Source organism: Lissotriton helveticus, chromosome 4_1 (genome assembly GCF_964261635.1).
Source record: "Lissotriton helveticus chromosome 4_1, aLisHel1.1, whole genome shotgun sequence".
Taxonomy (NCBI): domain Eukaryota; kingdom Metazoa; phylum Chordata; class Amphibia; order Caudata; family Salamandridae; genus Lissotriton; species Lissotriton helveticus.
Genome location: NC_136063.1, coordinates 1,144,202,907 through 1,144,219,850, shown reverse-complemented (window position 1 = coordinate 1,144,219,850; position 16,944 = coordinate 1,144,202,907). Strand labels below are relative to the sequence as shown.

The 16,944-nt window shown below is 44.9% G+C and overlaps 1 protein-coding gene across 1 annotated transcript in view; it reads right to left on the bottom strand.

Moving 5' to 3' along the window:
* Positions 1-16,944, bottom strand: part of LOC144829032 (molybdenum cofactor sulfurase-like) — a 1,966,499-nt gene that overhangs the window by 77,647 nt on the left and 1,871,908 nt on the right. The window contains exon 14 of the mRNA XM_078687750.1: positions 8,971-9,075. Coding sequence (XP_078543876.1) covers positions 8,971-9,075 — 105 coding nt within the window. The remainder of the gene's footprint in view (positions 1-8,970; positions 9,076-16,944) is intronic.

Genomic DNA, 16,944 nt, shown 5'->3' with positions numbered 1-16,944 from the left:
GTCACACCTGTGCCCCTCTCAGAAGCTCCTCTTCATCGGAGCGGTTCTGGACTCAGCGCAGTTTCGGGTGTATCCTCCCGAGCAGCGGGTTTGGGATATTCAGGCTCTGATTCCGATCTTTCAGCCTTTATCCCGAGTCTCGGTCAGGTTGACGCTGTGGCTTCTGGGGATGATGGCCTCCTGCATCCTTCTGGTGCATCACCCCCGGTGGCAGATGCGGGCTCTGCAGTGGGACCTGAAGCTTCAGTGGGCCCAGCATCAGGGCAACCTGTCCGACCACGTCCTGGTCTCGGAGGGCACTGCGAGACAGTTGCAGTGGTGGCTCTCAGACCGCGATTGGGCCAGCGGCAGATCCCTCTCCCTTCCCCAACCGGAGCACGTAGTTGTGACGGACACGTCCCTGGTTCAACACTTGGCAGGTTCTCCTAAAGCCAGGGAGGACAAACTCAGCCGTCGGTGCATGATGGATCACGAATGGCGTCTGAACTCGGACCTGGCGCAAGGCCTCTTTCAGCAGTGGGGAGAGCCTTGGTTATATCTATTCGCCACAGAAGAGAACGCACAATGTCATCAGTTCTGCGCGTTGGCATTTCCAAGGCGGCACTCGCTCGGAGACGCTTTACGTCGCGAGTGGAGTTGCGGTCTGTTGTACGCCTTTCCGCCTATACCACTTCAGCCCAGAGTGCTGAAGAAGATCAAGCGCGACCGGGCCCAAGTCATCCTTGTGGCTCCGGACTGGGCATGAAGGTACTGGTATCCAGAGCTACTCAGCATGTCAGTCGATCCCCGGTTCACCTGCCTCTTCAGGAGGACCTTCTGTCGCAGCAGCAGGGGACGGTCCTCCACCCGAACCTGTCCAGTCTCCACCTCCATGCTTGGAGATTGAGCGGCGACAGTTGAGGCCATTTGACTTGCCTCCTGAAGTCTGTAACGTCATTCTGGCAGCCAGGCGTCCCTCCACGAAGTCGGTATACGCCTGCAGGTGGAACAGATTTGTGCCATGGTGCACAGCAAAGGCTGTGGATCCTCTTGCTGCCCCTCTCTCTCTGAGGTTCTTCTCTTCCTTCTTTCTCTTGCCCAGCAGGGCTCTGCTCTGGGCACTATCAAGGGCTACCTTTCTGCCCTTTCAGCCGTTCTCAGGCTGCCTGATCAACCTTCTTTGTTCAAGTCCCCTATTGTAAATCGTTTTCTTAAAGGCATCACGCACACGTTCCCTCCTGTTCCGTTTGTGATGCCTCAGTGGGACTTGAACCTTGTTCTTACGTTTCTGATGTGCGCTCCCTTTGAGCCACTTCACAACTGTCCTCACCGCCTTCTTACTTTGAAGACTGCTTTCCTGGTTGCCATCACCTCTGCCAGGAGAGTGAGTGAGCTCCAGGCTCTTTCTTGTACTCCTCCTTTCCTTTCTGTCCATCCGTACAAGGTTGTGTTGCGTACTAAGCCATCTTTCCTGCCCAAGGTTGTCAAGGCCTTCCACATCAGGCAGTCTATCACCTTGCCCACCTTCTTTCCGCCACCGCATCCCTCTAAAGAGGAAGAGCGGCTCCACCGTCTGGACCCAAAACGTGCGCTCTCATTCTATGTTGATCGCACACGCCAGTTCCGGGTGGATGACCAACTCTTTGTTGGTTACGTGGGTGCTAAGAAGGGGAAAGCGGTGCACAAGCGGACCATCTCCCGGTGGATCATCTTGTGCATCCAGGCATGTTACTCCTTGGCTAAAAAGGAGCCCCCTGTTGGATTGCGGGCTCATTTCACCCGAGCCACGGCGACTACAACTGCCCTGGGCCGGGGAGTGCCTTTACAAGACATCTGTCAGGCAGCTACGTGGGCCTCGCTGCACACGTTTGCAAGACACTACTGCCTCGACAGCCAAGTCCGGAGGGATGGCTTCTTTGGCCGTTCTGTCCTCCAGGACTTTCTGGTGTGATTATTGGTTCGCAGACCCACCACCGGGGTTGGTATTGCTGGGGTATCTATTCTAAGGTAAGTAATCTATCACTAACGTGTCTCTTTCAGATGCACAAGTTACTACTTGTGTAACGATATATCTGTAAGAGACATTAGTTAGTGATAGATTCCTTACCGACCGACCCACCCATCCTCCCCGTTCTGCGAACCGATATATAGGGTTAGGGTTATCCCCTTTCAGGGCCCTAGTTTCAATGGCACCAGTGTTGGTTTTTAACATGGCTCAGCGCTTCTGGCGCGGAAAAGCTGTGTCTAAGAACTGACGTCAGCACGCGGAGGCGGCGTCTAAGTACTCCGACGACGTCATCACGGCGCCCATGACGCCGACGACGGACGTGGAGCCGCAGACGACGCCTACCGACGCGCAATGGTACTGCTACGCAAAAAAAATTCAGATCCAGTCTGAAGCCTGGGGATATTCTAAGGTAAGGAATCTATCACTAACTAATCGTTACACAAGTAGTAACTTGTGCATTAGCGCCAAGGGTATTTGCTAACTATTAGACCCGTGTGGCAGAATAATAACATCCCAAATATAGCTGCTCATTTGGTTAAATATTGTAGGGTATGCATGATGTACAATCCTGGAAAAGGCACTCCTACACCCCCTGGCAATTTTGCACCCCACTCTTTCCCTTTTGAGGTCCTTCAGATGGACTATATTGAGATGGAGCATGTCAACAATTTGAAATATGTGTTAGTGGTTGTTTGCGCTATCAGTAAATGGGTTGAGGCATCCCCCACTAAGGAGAATAAAGCCTTAGCGGTGGCGAAAGCCCTCCTAAAGGGGTTCTTTCCCCGCTTCGGTTTGCCTTGTTTGATTTGGAGTGACAATGGCAGTCACTTCAATTCAAAAGTCATGCAGTTGGTGTGTGATGGGTTACACAGTAGACAGAAGTTTCATGCTGCACACCACCCCCAGTCAGCAGGCTTGGTTGAGAAGTACAATGGTACTCTCAAACTGAAACTGGCAAAAAATTCAGGAAAGCACAGTATTGAAGTGGCCAGGTGCTTTACCGTTAGCTCTTCTGTCAACCACAGCTACAGCTCACACTAGGACAGGATTATCCCCAAATGAGGTTGTGTTAGGCCGCCCAGCAAATGTTTGGGGCGTCCTGTGACCAAAACACTTTTCGCACATTAAGTATCCTCTGTCAGTGGATTATCGTTAAGTATTGACTAAAGAATTGTGTTATATTCATCAACAGATACAAGAGATGTTGCCACCGCAAAAAGAGAGCCCAGGTATACCATCTGACCTGGCAACTTTGTCCTTGTTCAGCAATCCATAGATGGGGAGCCAGGAGCCGCATTGGAAGAAGCCTCTGCAGGTACTTCTTGCCACCAGGAGTGCTGTTAGAGTGACCGGTCGGAAAAACTGGATCCACATGAATCATTGCCACAAAGTGCTGCTACCTCTCCCCTATGACCAGTGGGTGATCGATGGCATAGGTGACCATGAGACCGAGAAAGTGCCACGCTTCATCCCTTTTTTGGATGCCTGACTGACGTCAGTGCAAACAGAGGAGAACGATGCAGTATTGAATGAGGCGGTCCCCCCAAAGGTGAGGGCCTGTCCAGGATCCTCCTCCTCCTGACCCACAAGTGCTTGAGCCTCAGTCTCTTGGCCCCTCTGAATTTGAGCCCCTGTTCACTGACCACTCTGTGCCCGGAGTGGCTAGGTACAATTTGCACCCCTCACCGGAGGGACAGTACACCAAATGAAAAATTAGATTAGTAGGGATGGACTGCATGGATGAAGAATAGGGAGTATGTACCCTGTCCGTGGTACCAACGATTGCTTAGGGAAAGGAAGATTGGTGCATCGTCAAAGACACTGACCAGGATAAGCTGAGGGTGTCTTCCTGAAAAGGGGGGTGCCCTATCCTGGACAATGTGGGATTTCTTCAACGGGCTGCGATCGCGCCGTCCCACTGTAGATGAACTATAGGAGTCTGCCAGCAAGGGTCAGAAGGACGCAGGAAACTGTTTTCCCATCCTACTATTTCCACCATTGCAATGCATTTTTTCTTATCACTATGTATCCCTGTGGCCGTCCAATTGTTGAGGAAGAACAGCCTTTTGCAGCACCACGTTTGGAGAGGGATGGTGTTGGTAAGCCGAGTTAGTCGAAAAAGGGTAAATTGGTTATCCTGATTATTGTTCTGATTTCCCTACTAGCAGTACTTGGAATGATGTGGTTTCTAGGCGAGAAATATCCTGTCCACTCTTTGATTGGTACAACACCGCCCCCCCCAAACATATGTTTTTCACCCTGGCTCCTCACAAGGGTCACCACTAAAAGACATATGTAGATAATGTGTTCCTCCAAATTTTACTCCAGGCCCATTGTACGTCCAACGTCACAAATTGCTGGATCTGCAGTCTGCACCCTTCTGTGACACACAAGAATGACGTTTTGTTGTCAATACCTTTCTGTTACCTCAGGAGTTGTGAAGGCTGGTTTCAGCTCTTCACTATGGTATATACTCATTTTCACTCTGATACTATGAATATGACGTTAGCTGACTACAAAATAGTCTTAGACTATATACGTGTACATCAAGGGTTTACCCCAGGGGAAAAAGAGACACCGGATACCTTGTCTCTGACAGCTTGCATGAATGTTTACGAAAGAGAACAAAATGTAACATGATTCAAAATTAGATGTCTGATTTTTGGGATTTTAATGGCACTGAATATTTTAGATTATTTCAGATGCGCAATATTACTCATGATGTGGCAATGCCGGGGGTTAATATGACAGCGAGTTTCTTTTTAAGTGAAAAGGGGAAATAGGGGCTGGGGTAATTAATTGCAGCTACACTCTTGTACTGAGCACTGCAAATGGCCCACCTCTGCTGCCCCCTCACAATGTTTACTTTGTTTTGTAGGTCCCAGCCTATGTTTGTTTTCCTCGAGGATGGTCTAGACTATGCTACCTCTCCTTTCTCCTTCCCCCATTGTATATAGCACCATCTAACTACCATGGGAACCACCAGCTGCAACGCAGGGGTGTTCATCTGTTACGTGTTAGACAAGTTATTGACACTGCAGACATAGATCAGACAGATACCACATTGCAGCAGTTCACGGATGCTCTGAAGGGTATTGTTCTCTTTTGGGGCCCAATGTCCAATAGTCTCAATATTCAAAACCCACTTGGGTGGTAGAAGGAGTGAGGATTGCAACAGCTGGTAACCTGACTAATTGTACAGCTGAACTCCAGGCTACGAGACTCATTGCCCTTCAAAACAGGATGGTGCTAGACATCATCCTTGCTGATATGGGTGGGCATGCTGTGTCATCGGAAGTAGCTGCTGTGTATATAAACCGGACCACGCTCCGAATGTATATGCTGCTATACAGAAGCTCCATGGGCTTGCCTCTGATATACACCAAGAGAATGGCACATGGTCTCCCACTGGGTGGTTCTGGGGCCTAATCGCGAACCGGGGCTGGAAAATTATTATCTTCCTGATTGCCATAGCTGGTATCCTTTTAACATGTTGTCTGTGCATACACAGCCTTCCTGCCTGTTGTGCCTGCTGTGCACAAATGTTGACACCTCATCCCAAACACTTGGAACATGACTTTAAGGACAAGGCCATGATGATGCAATATATCCAGGATATGATGTGCATTGCCATGGGGATTTTTTAATATTAATGGTATATCTAGCCTTGTAATATGTTCATTATATATAGCAGAGGGTTTCAGCTTTAGTTGGTAGTCTAATAAGTTAGTAAATGCTGCCTGTGCCCGAGCAGTTTTTTCTTCCTTTAGAATTGTAAGGCCCTTACCTGATGGCAATAATAAAATTTAATAATGAATGCTAAAAGGAGGGTCTGTTAGAATTGAAATGTTATTGTCCTATTGCTCACACTCTGTCCTGCATTAAGTTAGCATTCGTGGCACCATTTTATTAGTAGTCGCCATTTTGTTCCATGTTCAAAACTAAGCTTCAGCCTCATACTCCTAGCCTCAGCAGAAAGCTACCTCGATGCATCTTTGAATTGTATTTCTTCAAGGCTGAGTTTTGCTGCACTAATGAATGTACTCTCTATTATGGCATTCCTTTCTTGTTAGATAGGCTTGTTCCCACCTTCCAGAATGGTGGGCATGGGCAGAGTAACCTTGGAGCAGAGATAGCATCCTTCTATGCCTCCTTTATTTGCCAAGTGCCTGGACTGGAATTTTCCTGCCTGGGCATGTTCTTAGAGAATTGGAAATGTATAATATCTGATGTTCTGTTGGGGGGAGTCAGTCCTTCAGAAGCCATCTCAGGAGACTGGTCATACAGGGCTCTGCTGCAGCGCAATAATAATAAATAATTTAGGATTATATTCTCTACTGTCTGACCGACACTTCATTTGGTTTGGAAGGTCGAGAGGTGGTCACGAATGAACCGGGTGACCCTATTCAGGTCACTTCCTTCATAGGGCAACTGATTGGCCTCCCAGCATTGTGTGCAGCATACCATGCCAGGAAATGCAATCCTGTTTCCCCTGGCACCACCAACTTCCTGAACCAAGAAGCACAGTGCCAGGCACATTGGACTGACTGGACGTTGTCATGACTGGCCGAGAGAAACACTGGTAAAACTCAGTCCTGCAGAGTCTAACGCCATGTCCCCCTCTGGACACCAATCAGGTAAGTAGCTCCCCAGCAGAACCCTGCCAGCAGCAAATGACAGGATACATTGCCTGATGTGTCCTGCACTCTGTGACTGGATGGCTAACTGCCTAGAAGAGACAGAAAAGAAACAGGAGGAATCTGGTGGGTGGTGTCTTTTTTTGTAGATTGTTTGGAAACTGGTATGTCCTGGGAGGCAGATCTGCCTCATCTAGTAAGGTAGATCTGCCTCATCTAGAAAGGCAGAAAAGCAAGAGTTGGGGCAATGGGTAATGCAATAGACAAACATTAATGTATACGTAAAGATGTTCCTACCCTTGATCAACCCAAAAAACACACCTATAAAAAGGAAGGCCGTTGAGGGACCCATGAAAGGTAGCTTCCTAAGAAGGAAGTAACAGTGTGTCCAGTTCATTGGCATGGCTAAGCATGACTTTGCCAACAAGGGTGCAGCAAAGTTTTTGCACTGAAGTTTGGTTTCCGTACTAATCACAGTACCCTCAATAGCAGGGACAAAGTGGGCATGCAGTGGCCAATGGCACATATTTTTTTAGTATCATATAGGAAGTCTGTCACTTGGCAGGTGTCATCGAGTCCACTGTACTGCTACTCAGACCTCAGCTCCCAGTGCTGCTGCTGGCCTCTCAGCTATCTTGTGCTTTTGCTAGACCCAAGGATCTCTGTTGCTCATTAGCCCCTAGGTTCCTGGTTTGTTGCTTATCTAACTGAATGTTGTTGCTGATCCCTTATGTAATGTTGCGTATTCATCATTTCATGTTTCCAATTTTATGGAGTTGTGATCGTGTCTGTGAGCTCATTTAACCAGGTGACTGTGGCTGACAAAGGTATTGCATGAAACTATCTTACGTGCTAGATGTGGTGATCCTTTAGCTCACACTGAGCAGATAACCAAATTGCCATGGTGAGTGATTATTTTATCAAATCTATCATTTGATGGGAAGCTTCAATGGTCTTGTCTTTCTGCTGCACACGTAAACGTGCCCTGCTATCTGAAGCATACAACCAAATACTTTAATAAAACAATAGCATGTGACGTTGGATACTATTGTAACTAAATGTAGTGTGCCCCTTTTGAAATAGTGTTCAGTAATTAATCTGTAAAAGACAAGGGAGGAGAAGATCAGGCGGACTTCTCCTTCACAGAGCTGGCAAAAAATACCCATCCCAAACTGAGTCCGCTCCTACCACATAAAACCGGGTGACATGTCACCGACAGAGCAGTGCGGTTGAACCACAGCGACAGGATAGAAGGAAATCAGAATACTTTACCTGAATGGGGCATTGGCATTTACACAACCCTTCACCGAAACTGGGGGTGCTCTTCAGGCAGGCAAACACACCTAGTAGCCTAAAGTGAACAGTGAGACTGAAATACAACTTTGAACTGAACCAAAATTTTAATTCTAATATGTTTCTTCAAGCAGTTGCTGGCCTAAACAAACTAATGGGTGAAGAGGGCTGATCCAAAGCCCCTCTATTTAAATTGTATAACACAGCACACAGTCTTCAGATGCCGTAGGCAATAACACGTTCCAGACAACAGAACTCTGGGGCATATTATCAAGAAATGGAATTAAAATTATCGCTGCTTTAGCGGCAGGAAACTGCGGCTAAAGCAGAGATAACGGGGCTTGATAATATGCCCTTGTGAATTCCCATAGAAGCCCATGTTCTGGTGTCAACATGGGCTTCTATTGGAATTCACAAGGGCGTATTATGAAGCCCGTTATCGCTGCTAAAGCGTGATAATTTTAACTCCATTCTTGATAATATGCCCCTCTGTTTTCTCTAGCAGACCATTCAAAAGGTAGCGTGCAAAGCATGTGATGTGAGATTCTGATCACGGGTCCCAAGGTTTTTGCCAGCAATACATGCACGTATAAGATTCTCATTTTTCAGATGGGCGACTACTGTGTGTTTAACATCCACTCGAGAGGAGAAGTCGCTATTTTTGGTTTGTCCCCACCCACCCATCAGGGAGCTGAAACTGAGGACTAGCCATTTTGTGGCACAGTAAACAATGGCAGGAATATCACAGGGACACAGGTTGGCGACTGAACCCCTGTGATCTTTCAGCTGTTATTTCTTATCAATCGTTCTTTAGTTAATTGCTAGTTTTACACTTGTAGCAAGATTGTATTTTAGCAAGTTTCCATTCATTCATTCTCCTAGTCACTGGGGTCATTTGTAAAGTGAAGTCACTTCATTATATGTCTTCCTGGGTCATTAGGAAAATGATATCACTTCTACTATCCAGTGATTCTTACAATAACCCCAAGAGCCCTTTGAATAGAGGGAACACAAACCATAAATATATTTTCGTTTCCAACTGGCAACACTAACCTTTCCACCTTTGCAAGAAGCCAGCACCTGCAAAAGTTCATTGCTTTTTTCTCCAGTCTGCTGATCAATGCAAATGATCTGACACCTGGAACATTTCTTCACAACCTGAAAAGTGTAAAAGTGAGAGATAATTGGCATGGGTATATGCTGAAACCACGTCATCCCCTTTGACAGCAACATATATGTATATTTATTTTTACAATATCTAAAACGAGTTTTGGCAGGTCAGATGCCAAACATAAGTGTGGTGATGCATGTGTGAGTGCGTGTGTGTGTGTGTTCTGGAATGGAGGTTATTGTGGTGTGGCAGACAAACGCTGTAGGGAGCTAAGAGGTGAGTGGCTCCTCTTTTCTCTGGGTCTGTGATTGTCAATCCATGTATTTTACTAACAACTGTTGGAGTAATCCGTCACGCTCCGCATCAGGTTCCCGATGCAGTAACAATAATTAATTCAAGCCACAGAACAGTCCCTCCAATCACCCTATTCTACAAACAGTGGAGCCCCAAACCAGACACCCCTCAACCATTTATGATCTAGTAAAAAATGTTGGCAAAGCTCACGCTGAACAAAAGTGCAAAAAATATAATAATTTATATATATATATATATATATATATATATATATATGTATATATATATATATATATATATATATATATATATATATATATATATATATATATATATATATATATATATATAATCACAATCTCAGCATTCTCTCGCCAAGAACCCAAAATCCGGATACCAGCGGCGCAGAAGAAGAGACGGAGACCCAGGTGCAGGTGAGCAGTGATTTATTCAATCAAGTGGAAGGCACACCTCGGCATAACGTTTCGGCCTACACAGAGGCCTTGGTCACATGACGCATGGAGAGGGGAGGCAAAATTTAAAGTGCAAGTACAATTGAGCTTAGGTTGTAATTGGTTGCCACAAGTCACATGCTATTCTCAAGAAGTAATAGACATAGAAAATTCATAGCACAGCTACTTCAAAGATTGCGGGATAATCCCCTTGTAAATAGCTGTATATGTGCAAAAAACAGGGTGTAAACAGTTTCATCCAGACATATCATTGCATTCACATTAAATAATTTATATATTCCTCAATTTAAAATCCAAAAATTTAAATTTCATTTATAAAAATATATAATATCATAAACAATAAATATATTTACAATCAATTCATATAAATATATACAGACTGGATAGAACAAGATGTTAAAAAAGATACAACTGCATAAATGCAATTAGTATAACAGTAAAGAATACTCCCTGATCAAATAAATATATTGCACAATAATACAAGTCTATTATTACCATTACAAACAACTGCGGGGAGGAGATAATATCTGTTTAAATACTTTATCGCAGCTTCCCCCTTGAATACCCTGGTAAAATGGAATAGGCTATTTTACTCATGGAACTTGTGATATTGCAACACTAATGACAGTGAACAAGTGATAAGTGAATCTAGATATATTTTTTTTTCCTTTTTTTCCCTCTTTTCTGTCAATCATTATATATAACACATAGCCTAAGCCTAGGCTATGAAAAATTACTATTCTGTCCACAATGCATATCAGAACTGGGGCCTATGATTTTAAAACAGTATATAGCCCCATCAGTACACAGTATTATTTTCCTCTATTTTCCATTTTTGAAACAAACAGGCAGTAAGTTATTGAGTCCTAGCTATGATGTAATCGCTATTTCAGAGGATCCGACAGAGGGATTTAGAGGCAGGTGTAAAAATCCTCTGTGGAGTTAAGACCACCCGGAGATCTGCTGTCCATCTCCAAAATATATTTTGTCTCCAGTTTTCTCAATGTCCCCTCCCTATCACCTCCTCTTCTTAATGGACCTACAGAATCTATGGCATAATATTTCAATAGAGCACTATTGTTGTTATGGCACTCTTTGAAATGGCGCGCCACTGGATACGCGGGGTCATTGGTGTTAATGGCCCGTATGTGCTGGAGTATCCTTTTTATGAACCTGCAGTTTGGTACTCCCAATATACCGCAGGCTACAGGGACACTCCAGCACATACACCACGTATTCACTTTTGCAAGTCAATTGTTTATTGATCTTGCGTGCAGCTGTAGCAAAGGGAACTGTATATTCCGATTTGTTAACCCCATGGAGACAGGCTTTACAGCTCGCACATTTCCTAAAGCCTTTACTTTTATCCAACAAGTTTTTCTTTGTAACCACTTCAGGACTGGACTTAACTAGGGCATCCTGCATAGAGTATGCTTTCCTAAAAGTGATTGACGGTTTGGCCGGAATTTTATCTCCTATAATAGGGTCGCATTTGATTAAGTCCCAATGCTTAGATATGATCTTTCTGAGTGCGCCATGTTGCCTATTATAGGCCCAAATCAGTCTAACTGATTGTTCTTGAGTGGCTGAGGGTATAGGTTTAACTTTGCGTTCCAGGGTCTGATTGCGAGGCAAAGCATTAGCTTTACATATAGCCTTATCAATCTGACCCAGCTTATATCCTCTGGCAAGGAATCTGATTTTGCTGGCTTCCTGCGCCAATTGGCACTGAAAGTCTGTGCTGCTCAGCCGTCTTATACGCAGCATCTCACCATAGGGGATGCTGCGTATAAGATGGGCGGGATGATGGCTGCTGGCGTGGAGTACCGTATTTCCTGCCGTGGGCTTCCTGTACAACCTAGTCTCTAGCTTACCCTGGCAAATCTCAATAGTCATATCGAGGAAATGTACCTGTTCCTGACTGATATCTGAGGTAAACGCCAAATTAAAATTGTTACAATTGAGAGTCTCAATAAAATGCTCTGCTTCTGTGCGTTTACCCCTCCAAATAAAAAACACATCGTCAATATAACGATACCAACGTACAATTGACCGTGTGGCAATGACAGAGTGTTCACCATAGAGGACCTGTCTCTCCCAGTAGCCCATCTGCAAACAGGAATAACTGGGAGAGAAACAGGCCCCCATGGCTACACCCCTGACCTGCTGATAGTACCGATTGTTAAACATAAAAAAGTTATGATTTAAACAAAAAGCAATCATAGATAGGAGCTTGCGATTGTGTTCTACCATCATAACCGGTCTGTGTCCCAAATAAAATTCAATGGCTCTCATGCCATCTTGGTGGACTATACTGGTGTACAAAGATGCAACGTCCAGCGCTACTAAATACCAACTGGGATCCCAATCAATGTCTTTGATTTTCCGGAGGAAATCACTGGAATCCTGGACAAACGATAGTAAACTTTGTACATGTTCTTGTAAAAAAGAGTCCACATATACTGTTGTTTTTTCCAGTAATCCCCCACATGCTGCAATCATAGGTCTTCCCGGGGGCTTCGCTGGATTCTTATGAATTTTTGGGATCAGGTATAAAACCGGCATGATAGGATGGTCATTTTTCAAAAACTGTAGTTCGTCCATGCTAATAAGACCATAAGACCTCCATCCCATCAATAATGAGTAGAAATCTGTCTGGGCTGTTCTAACTGAACTAACATCACTATGTCTATAGCACTCAGAATTACTCAGTTGGGAGAGGGCTTCCTCCAAATATAGTTGTCTCGGCCATAAAACGATATTGCCCCCTTTATCCGATTGCCTGACAATGATGTTGTCATTTTGCTGAATCTTCTTAATTAGTTTCTGATATTGGTCATTTTGCAGGTGTTTCTGTTGTTTGGTACTGAGCATTTTAGAATAAAGCACCTTGATTTCTTTGACTGCCGCCTCATGAAAAATATCAATGTTGTCATATAACATTACAGGAGTATAAGTTGAGCGTGGTTTAAAGGAAGTTAGACCCCCTAAGTTGGTATTAGCTTGTATCGGCATGCTTTGTGACACTGATTGCTCCAATCTGAGTGACTCCATATCTTGCAACAGCGGAGCATCACGCACCAGGAGCCCCTGGTTGTCCATCTCTGCTCGTACCGTTAATGTGCGTGTTTTACTCCCTGTAAAATGTTTCTGAAGTTTTCAACTTACGGACAAATTTATATAAGTCTATCCTGGTGTTAGCATAGTTGAAATCACTGGGAGGACAAAAGGTGAGTCCCATTGATAAGATACGTAATTCAGACTCAGAGAGAACAATATCAGTGAGATTCAGCACAGAGAGAGCAGTACCTGATATAGTCGACAAATTACTCAGTTCTTGTTCCACCTCCTGTTGTGTTTCTTCTTTTTTGGCAGATTTTTTCCTTGACTTGGCTCTTCGGCGTTGGTAGCGTTTGGCATTGCGGATTTTGTTTCTGTTGGCATCCGGGTCCTGGGACGTAGAGTCTTGCGTCTGTCTTGCTGTAGACACTCCAGCTCCTGGCCCAGGGTTAGCTTGGTAAACCCCAATTGTGATTCCACCTGTGAGGTATTGGAATCCGAATCGCTGTTCACACTGGAGCTTAAATTAGATTCAGATGTATTGTCATATTGAGCCGATCCCGGCCTGGCTTTGGGCATGGAGGAACCAGGAGTAACAGCAGGTCTGAAGGTTTTGCTGGCTTTGATCGCTGCATATTTTTTAGCAAATGTAAAAATTCGCCCCTCAGCATAGTCTGCCTTGTCTCTTTGAAATTTGAAAGTTTTTCTTTTCCTTATTGTTTCTTCCTCCTTTTGTAATCTCGCCATCATTTCGCCTCTCAACTTGATACATTCAGCTGTTTCTTCTCCGCATGCAGCTTCTATCTCCGCGTTAAGTTCCTCAATTTTGGCTTGGGTTTTTTCACGATCACTCTCCGCATATCGCACTAGGATCTCCACTAGACGACGTGAGGAGTCAAGATTGCACTCCGCCCACTCCCTGAGCATATCTGGGTCAGGGTCTTCATATATATATATATATTTTCAACATCTACCTTCCTGCAGATTTTCTGTAAGATATGTTAGGAACTGGGAACATCAGAAAAACTGAAGGACTTTATGTGTTTGAAGAATTGTATGAAATCCCAGACATCCTCCCTGCCAATTTTGATCTCCCTCCATCCTTATTTCAGTTTAATCTGTATTGAGTGAAAGGGTGAGCCTGGCTCAATCTCGATGTGCGATTAGTTGTGCGGGAAGGAAAGAGTCTGCAAACATTTTGGCCCCCTCCCAACAAGTACTTTCACAACAATGCAAAGTCATTTGAAATGTATCCTTTGTGCTTCCGTGTCATTTTTTTAGAGCTATTTTAGGGCCTGGTTACCTAAAGCGCCCCGGTGGTGCAATTTGTGTGTGCACCTGATTTCTACACCCTCAGAGCACTTTGGTATTACAGAAGGGCTGCAGATACTTGTGAGGTTACTTCTGTAATAGACAACACTGGTACACAAATAGAATCACTGCTATCCTAACAGGGCATTCCATCATTTACACAGGGGTGTGATCCCAATGCAGCTGAGGAAAACACTTTGGCTCGGTGGGTTAAGGACTCGGCCACAGTGGGTGAATCCCTCATCGGCCAGAGAGAATCTCATGGACCCCCCCAGATACCCTCTCTCGGCAGGTGCAGTCACCCACCGCAACTGCCTCAGGGGTACCTTTTGTCCTCCTTTGTAAAGCAGACGGGAATGCCACTTGCACTATGAAAAGGGAATTGGCCAATTCAAACATCTGGTCCACCTTTCACTAATGTATTATCCCTAAGGATGGCATGTCTTCCTCACTGCCATCAGAGCAGCATTTTTTATAATAGGGCACACTGTCCCTGTTTTCACCTATTCCACCTGCTTAAAGGAGCACAGTGGCACAACAGAGCCAGTATGCCCTTGACATAAAGGACCCTGATGCGACGAGATTTTTTAACTTAAAACATAATCTTCCTCTCCACAGTTTCTTCACATCCTCTTTGGTTGAAATCCAAAAACAAGAGCAGTAGCGGCTCTCCACAACCGCAAGAGTGTTATTTGGTTGCCTCGAATGAACAATGAAGCAGCAGCAAAGTCTCAGTCATACGAAGGTCATGGTTACTTAAATGCAACAGATACGTTCGATTAGAGGAATCAGTATTTTTATGAGCATTACAAAGAAATCAGCTTCCTTGACCTCCTGCAACATTTGCCAGCCAACTGATTCATTTTCATTGTCTCACATGCACCAGTTCTTAACAGCGTGTGCCGCTGATGGGATGATTCCAAGTTACAATGGCCTCATAATTCATGTGTTATTCTCCCAAGAGACTCCAACTCTGGGAGAGATCTCCATGCAGAAAAGATAGGGAGGCAAAGGTGGAGACCTCAATTCGTTTTTGTAGTAAGTAGTACTTGAGCACTACTTTAAGTAGTACAAAATGCAGTTTGTGAATCGGGCCCTAAATAACGAAGGTAATAAAATATAAAGGGGATGAGTTATTATAAATTGAATAGGATTCCTTGGTTGAGGTTCATTAAAGCCCATTTAGGGAATCTGACTCTGGAGAGCTTTTGGACATCACCAGAGGAGATGTGCTCTGTTCCCAGAGCAAGGGTTACAAAAATTACTGGGAGTTCATAGCCGTGAAAATTATGACTAGGTGCAAGGAATCATTATCATTTGAATTTATGGGCATCAAACCCTGCTCATGGTATGAACCAACAATTGGTGAAATTCGTTGTCCTCTTGCACAAAAATTGTATCTCCAATTTAGACAGCGAACCCTTCCAACCAAAATGTTGTGTAGCAAATCGGAAGTGAATAAGGCTTAGGGGTGCCTGAAACATCGACCCACATTTTATTTTGTTTCCCGTTTTATTTTAGCTTACGGGCAAAGTGGATAGTCCACCTATTCATAAATATGGGTGCTAGGAAGCACATAGAAGACTTTAGATTAATTAGTGGTGATACAAGTAGAGTAGTGGTCTTTTCCATTGCCAAATACCTGCTGGCTATTTGGACCGAATGGAGAGTGTGTGCAGTATGTGAACACGACTGCGTGCTCTGGCCAAGTCTATGTGCAGGTTGCAGTTAGATTTTTATAGATTAAGGACCTTTCCCAGTAGACCTTGAGGAAACCCAGTGGAAGACAGAAGGGTGGAGAGCCACCCCACCCGTGGATACCATGGTACCCAAGTGACCTATCCCAGAGAAGCAGGGTTCATATGTATGAAGTGGCGTCGGAAACAGCCGTTGAACCCAATGGAGGACTTCAGGAAAGGGCCACTGCTGAAAGAGGAGGAAATGTCTGTAAGAATCCAAAGTGGATTCTTGATGAGGAGTATCTGAAAGAAGATGGGACAGAGTCTGGGTCACTTGAGAGTGACTAGGGGCTCGTTAGACGAATACCCACTGATGTGGGGTGCTTCAGGATAGATGTTGATGACCTTGACTCTGAAGCTGTGGGGACCAGGTGACGCTGAGGATGACCAGGAGCCGAATACGAGCTGTCCCATAAAGGAGGTCGAGTGCTGAAGGGTCGGTGTCCGGTGGGAGCATCAACAAGCCTTGGCAAAAGCATCCCATGCAGCAAGTCACGAAGTTGCAGTAAAAGGACCAGCAAGGTCCAGGAGACTCACCACAGGTAGGGGAGTCAGGGCACGCCCAGGGCAATTGGAGGAGCCCAAAGATGATGACCCTTCACAGGACCCACAGGTTAAAGACACTGGAGTCACAGGATGACCTCGTGCAGCTTTACAAAACAACAGGCCATGGAGCGCAAGGTGCGAAGTGATTGAAGATCTTTGCAGGACAAGTTGCCAGAGGTTGGGGCTACTTGGAGCCCAATGCACTTGCTGCAGAATTGCCAACATGCATTTGCACTTGCAAAAGTACGCAGTGCAAAGGGGTTCGGTATTGCAGCCCCACAAGGGATTCTGGCCTAAAACTGGGTGAGTATGACACCTAACAATTGGTTCAGGTGAAAACATAAAAATCACATACATAGAATGAAAAGAGAATTAAGAAAAAGAAGCCTATACATACACAAAAGCAGTTTTCAAAAAACAATTATAATTTATTGAAGTTATAATTTCTTAAGGCCAATAACGCTCAAGGGAAACGTTGGCAAAAACAAGAACA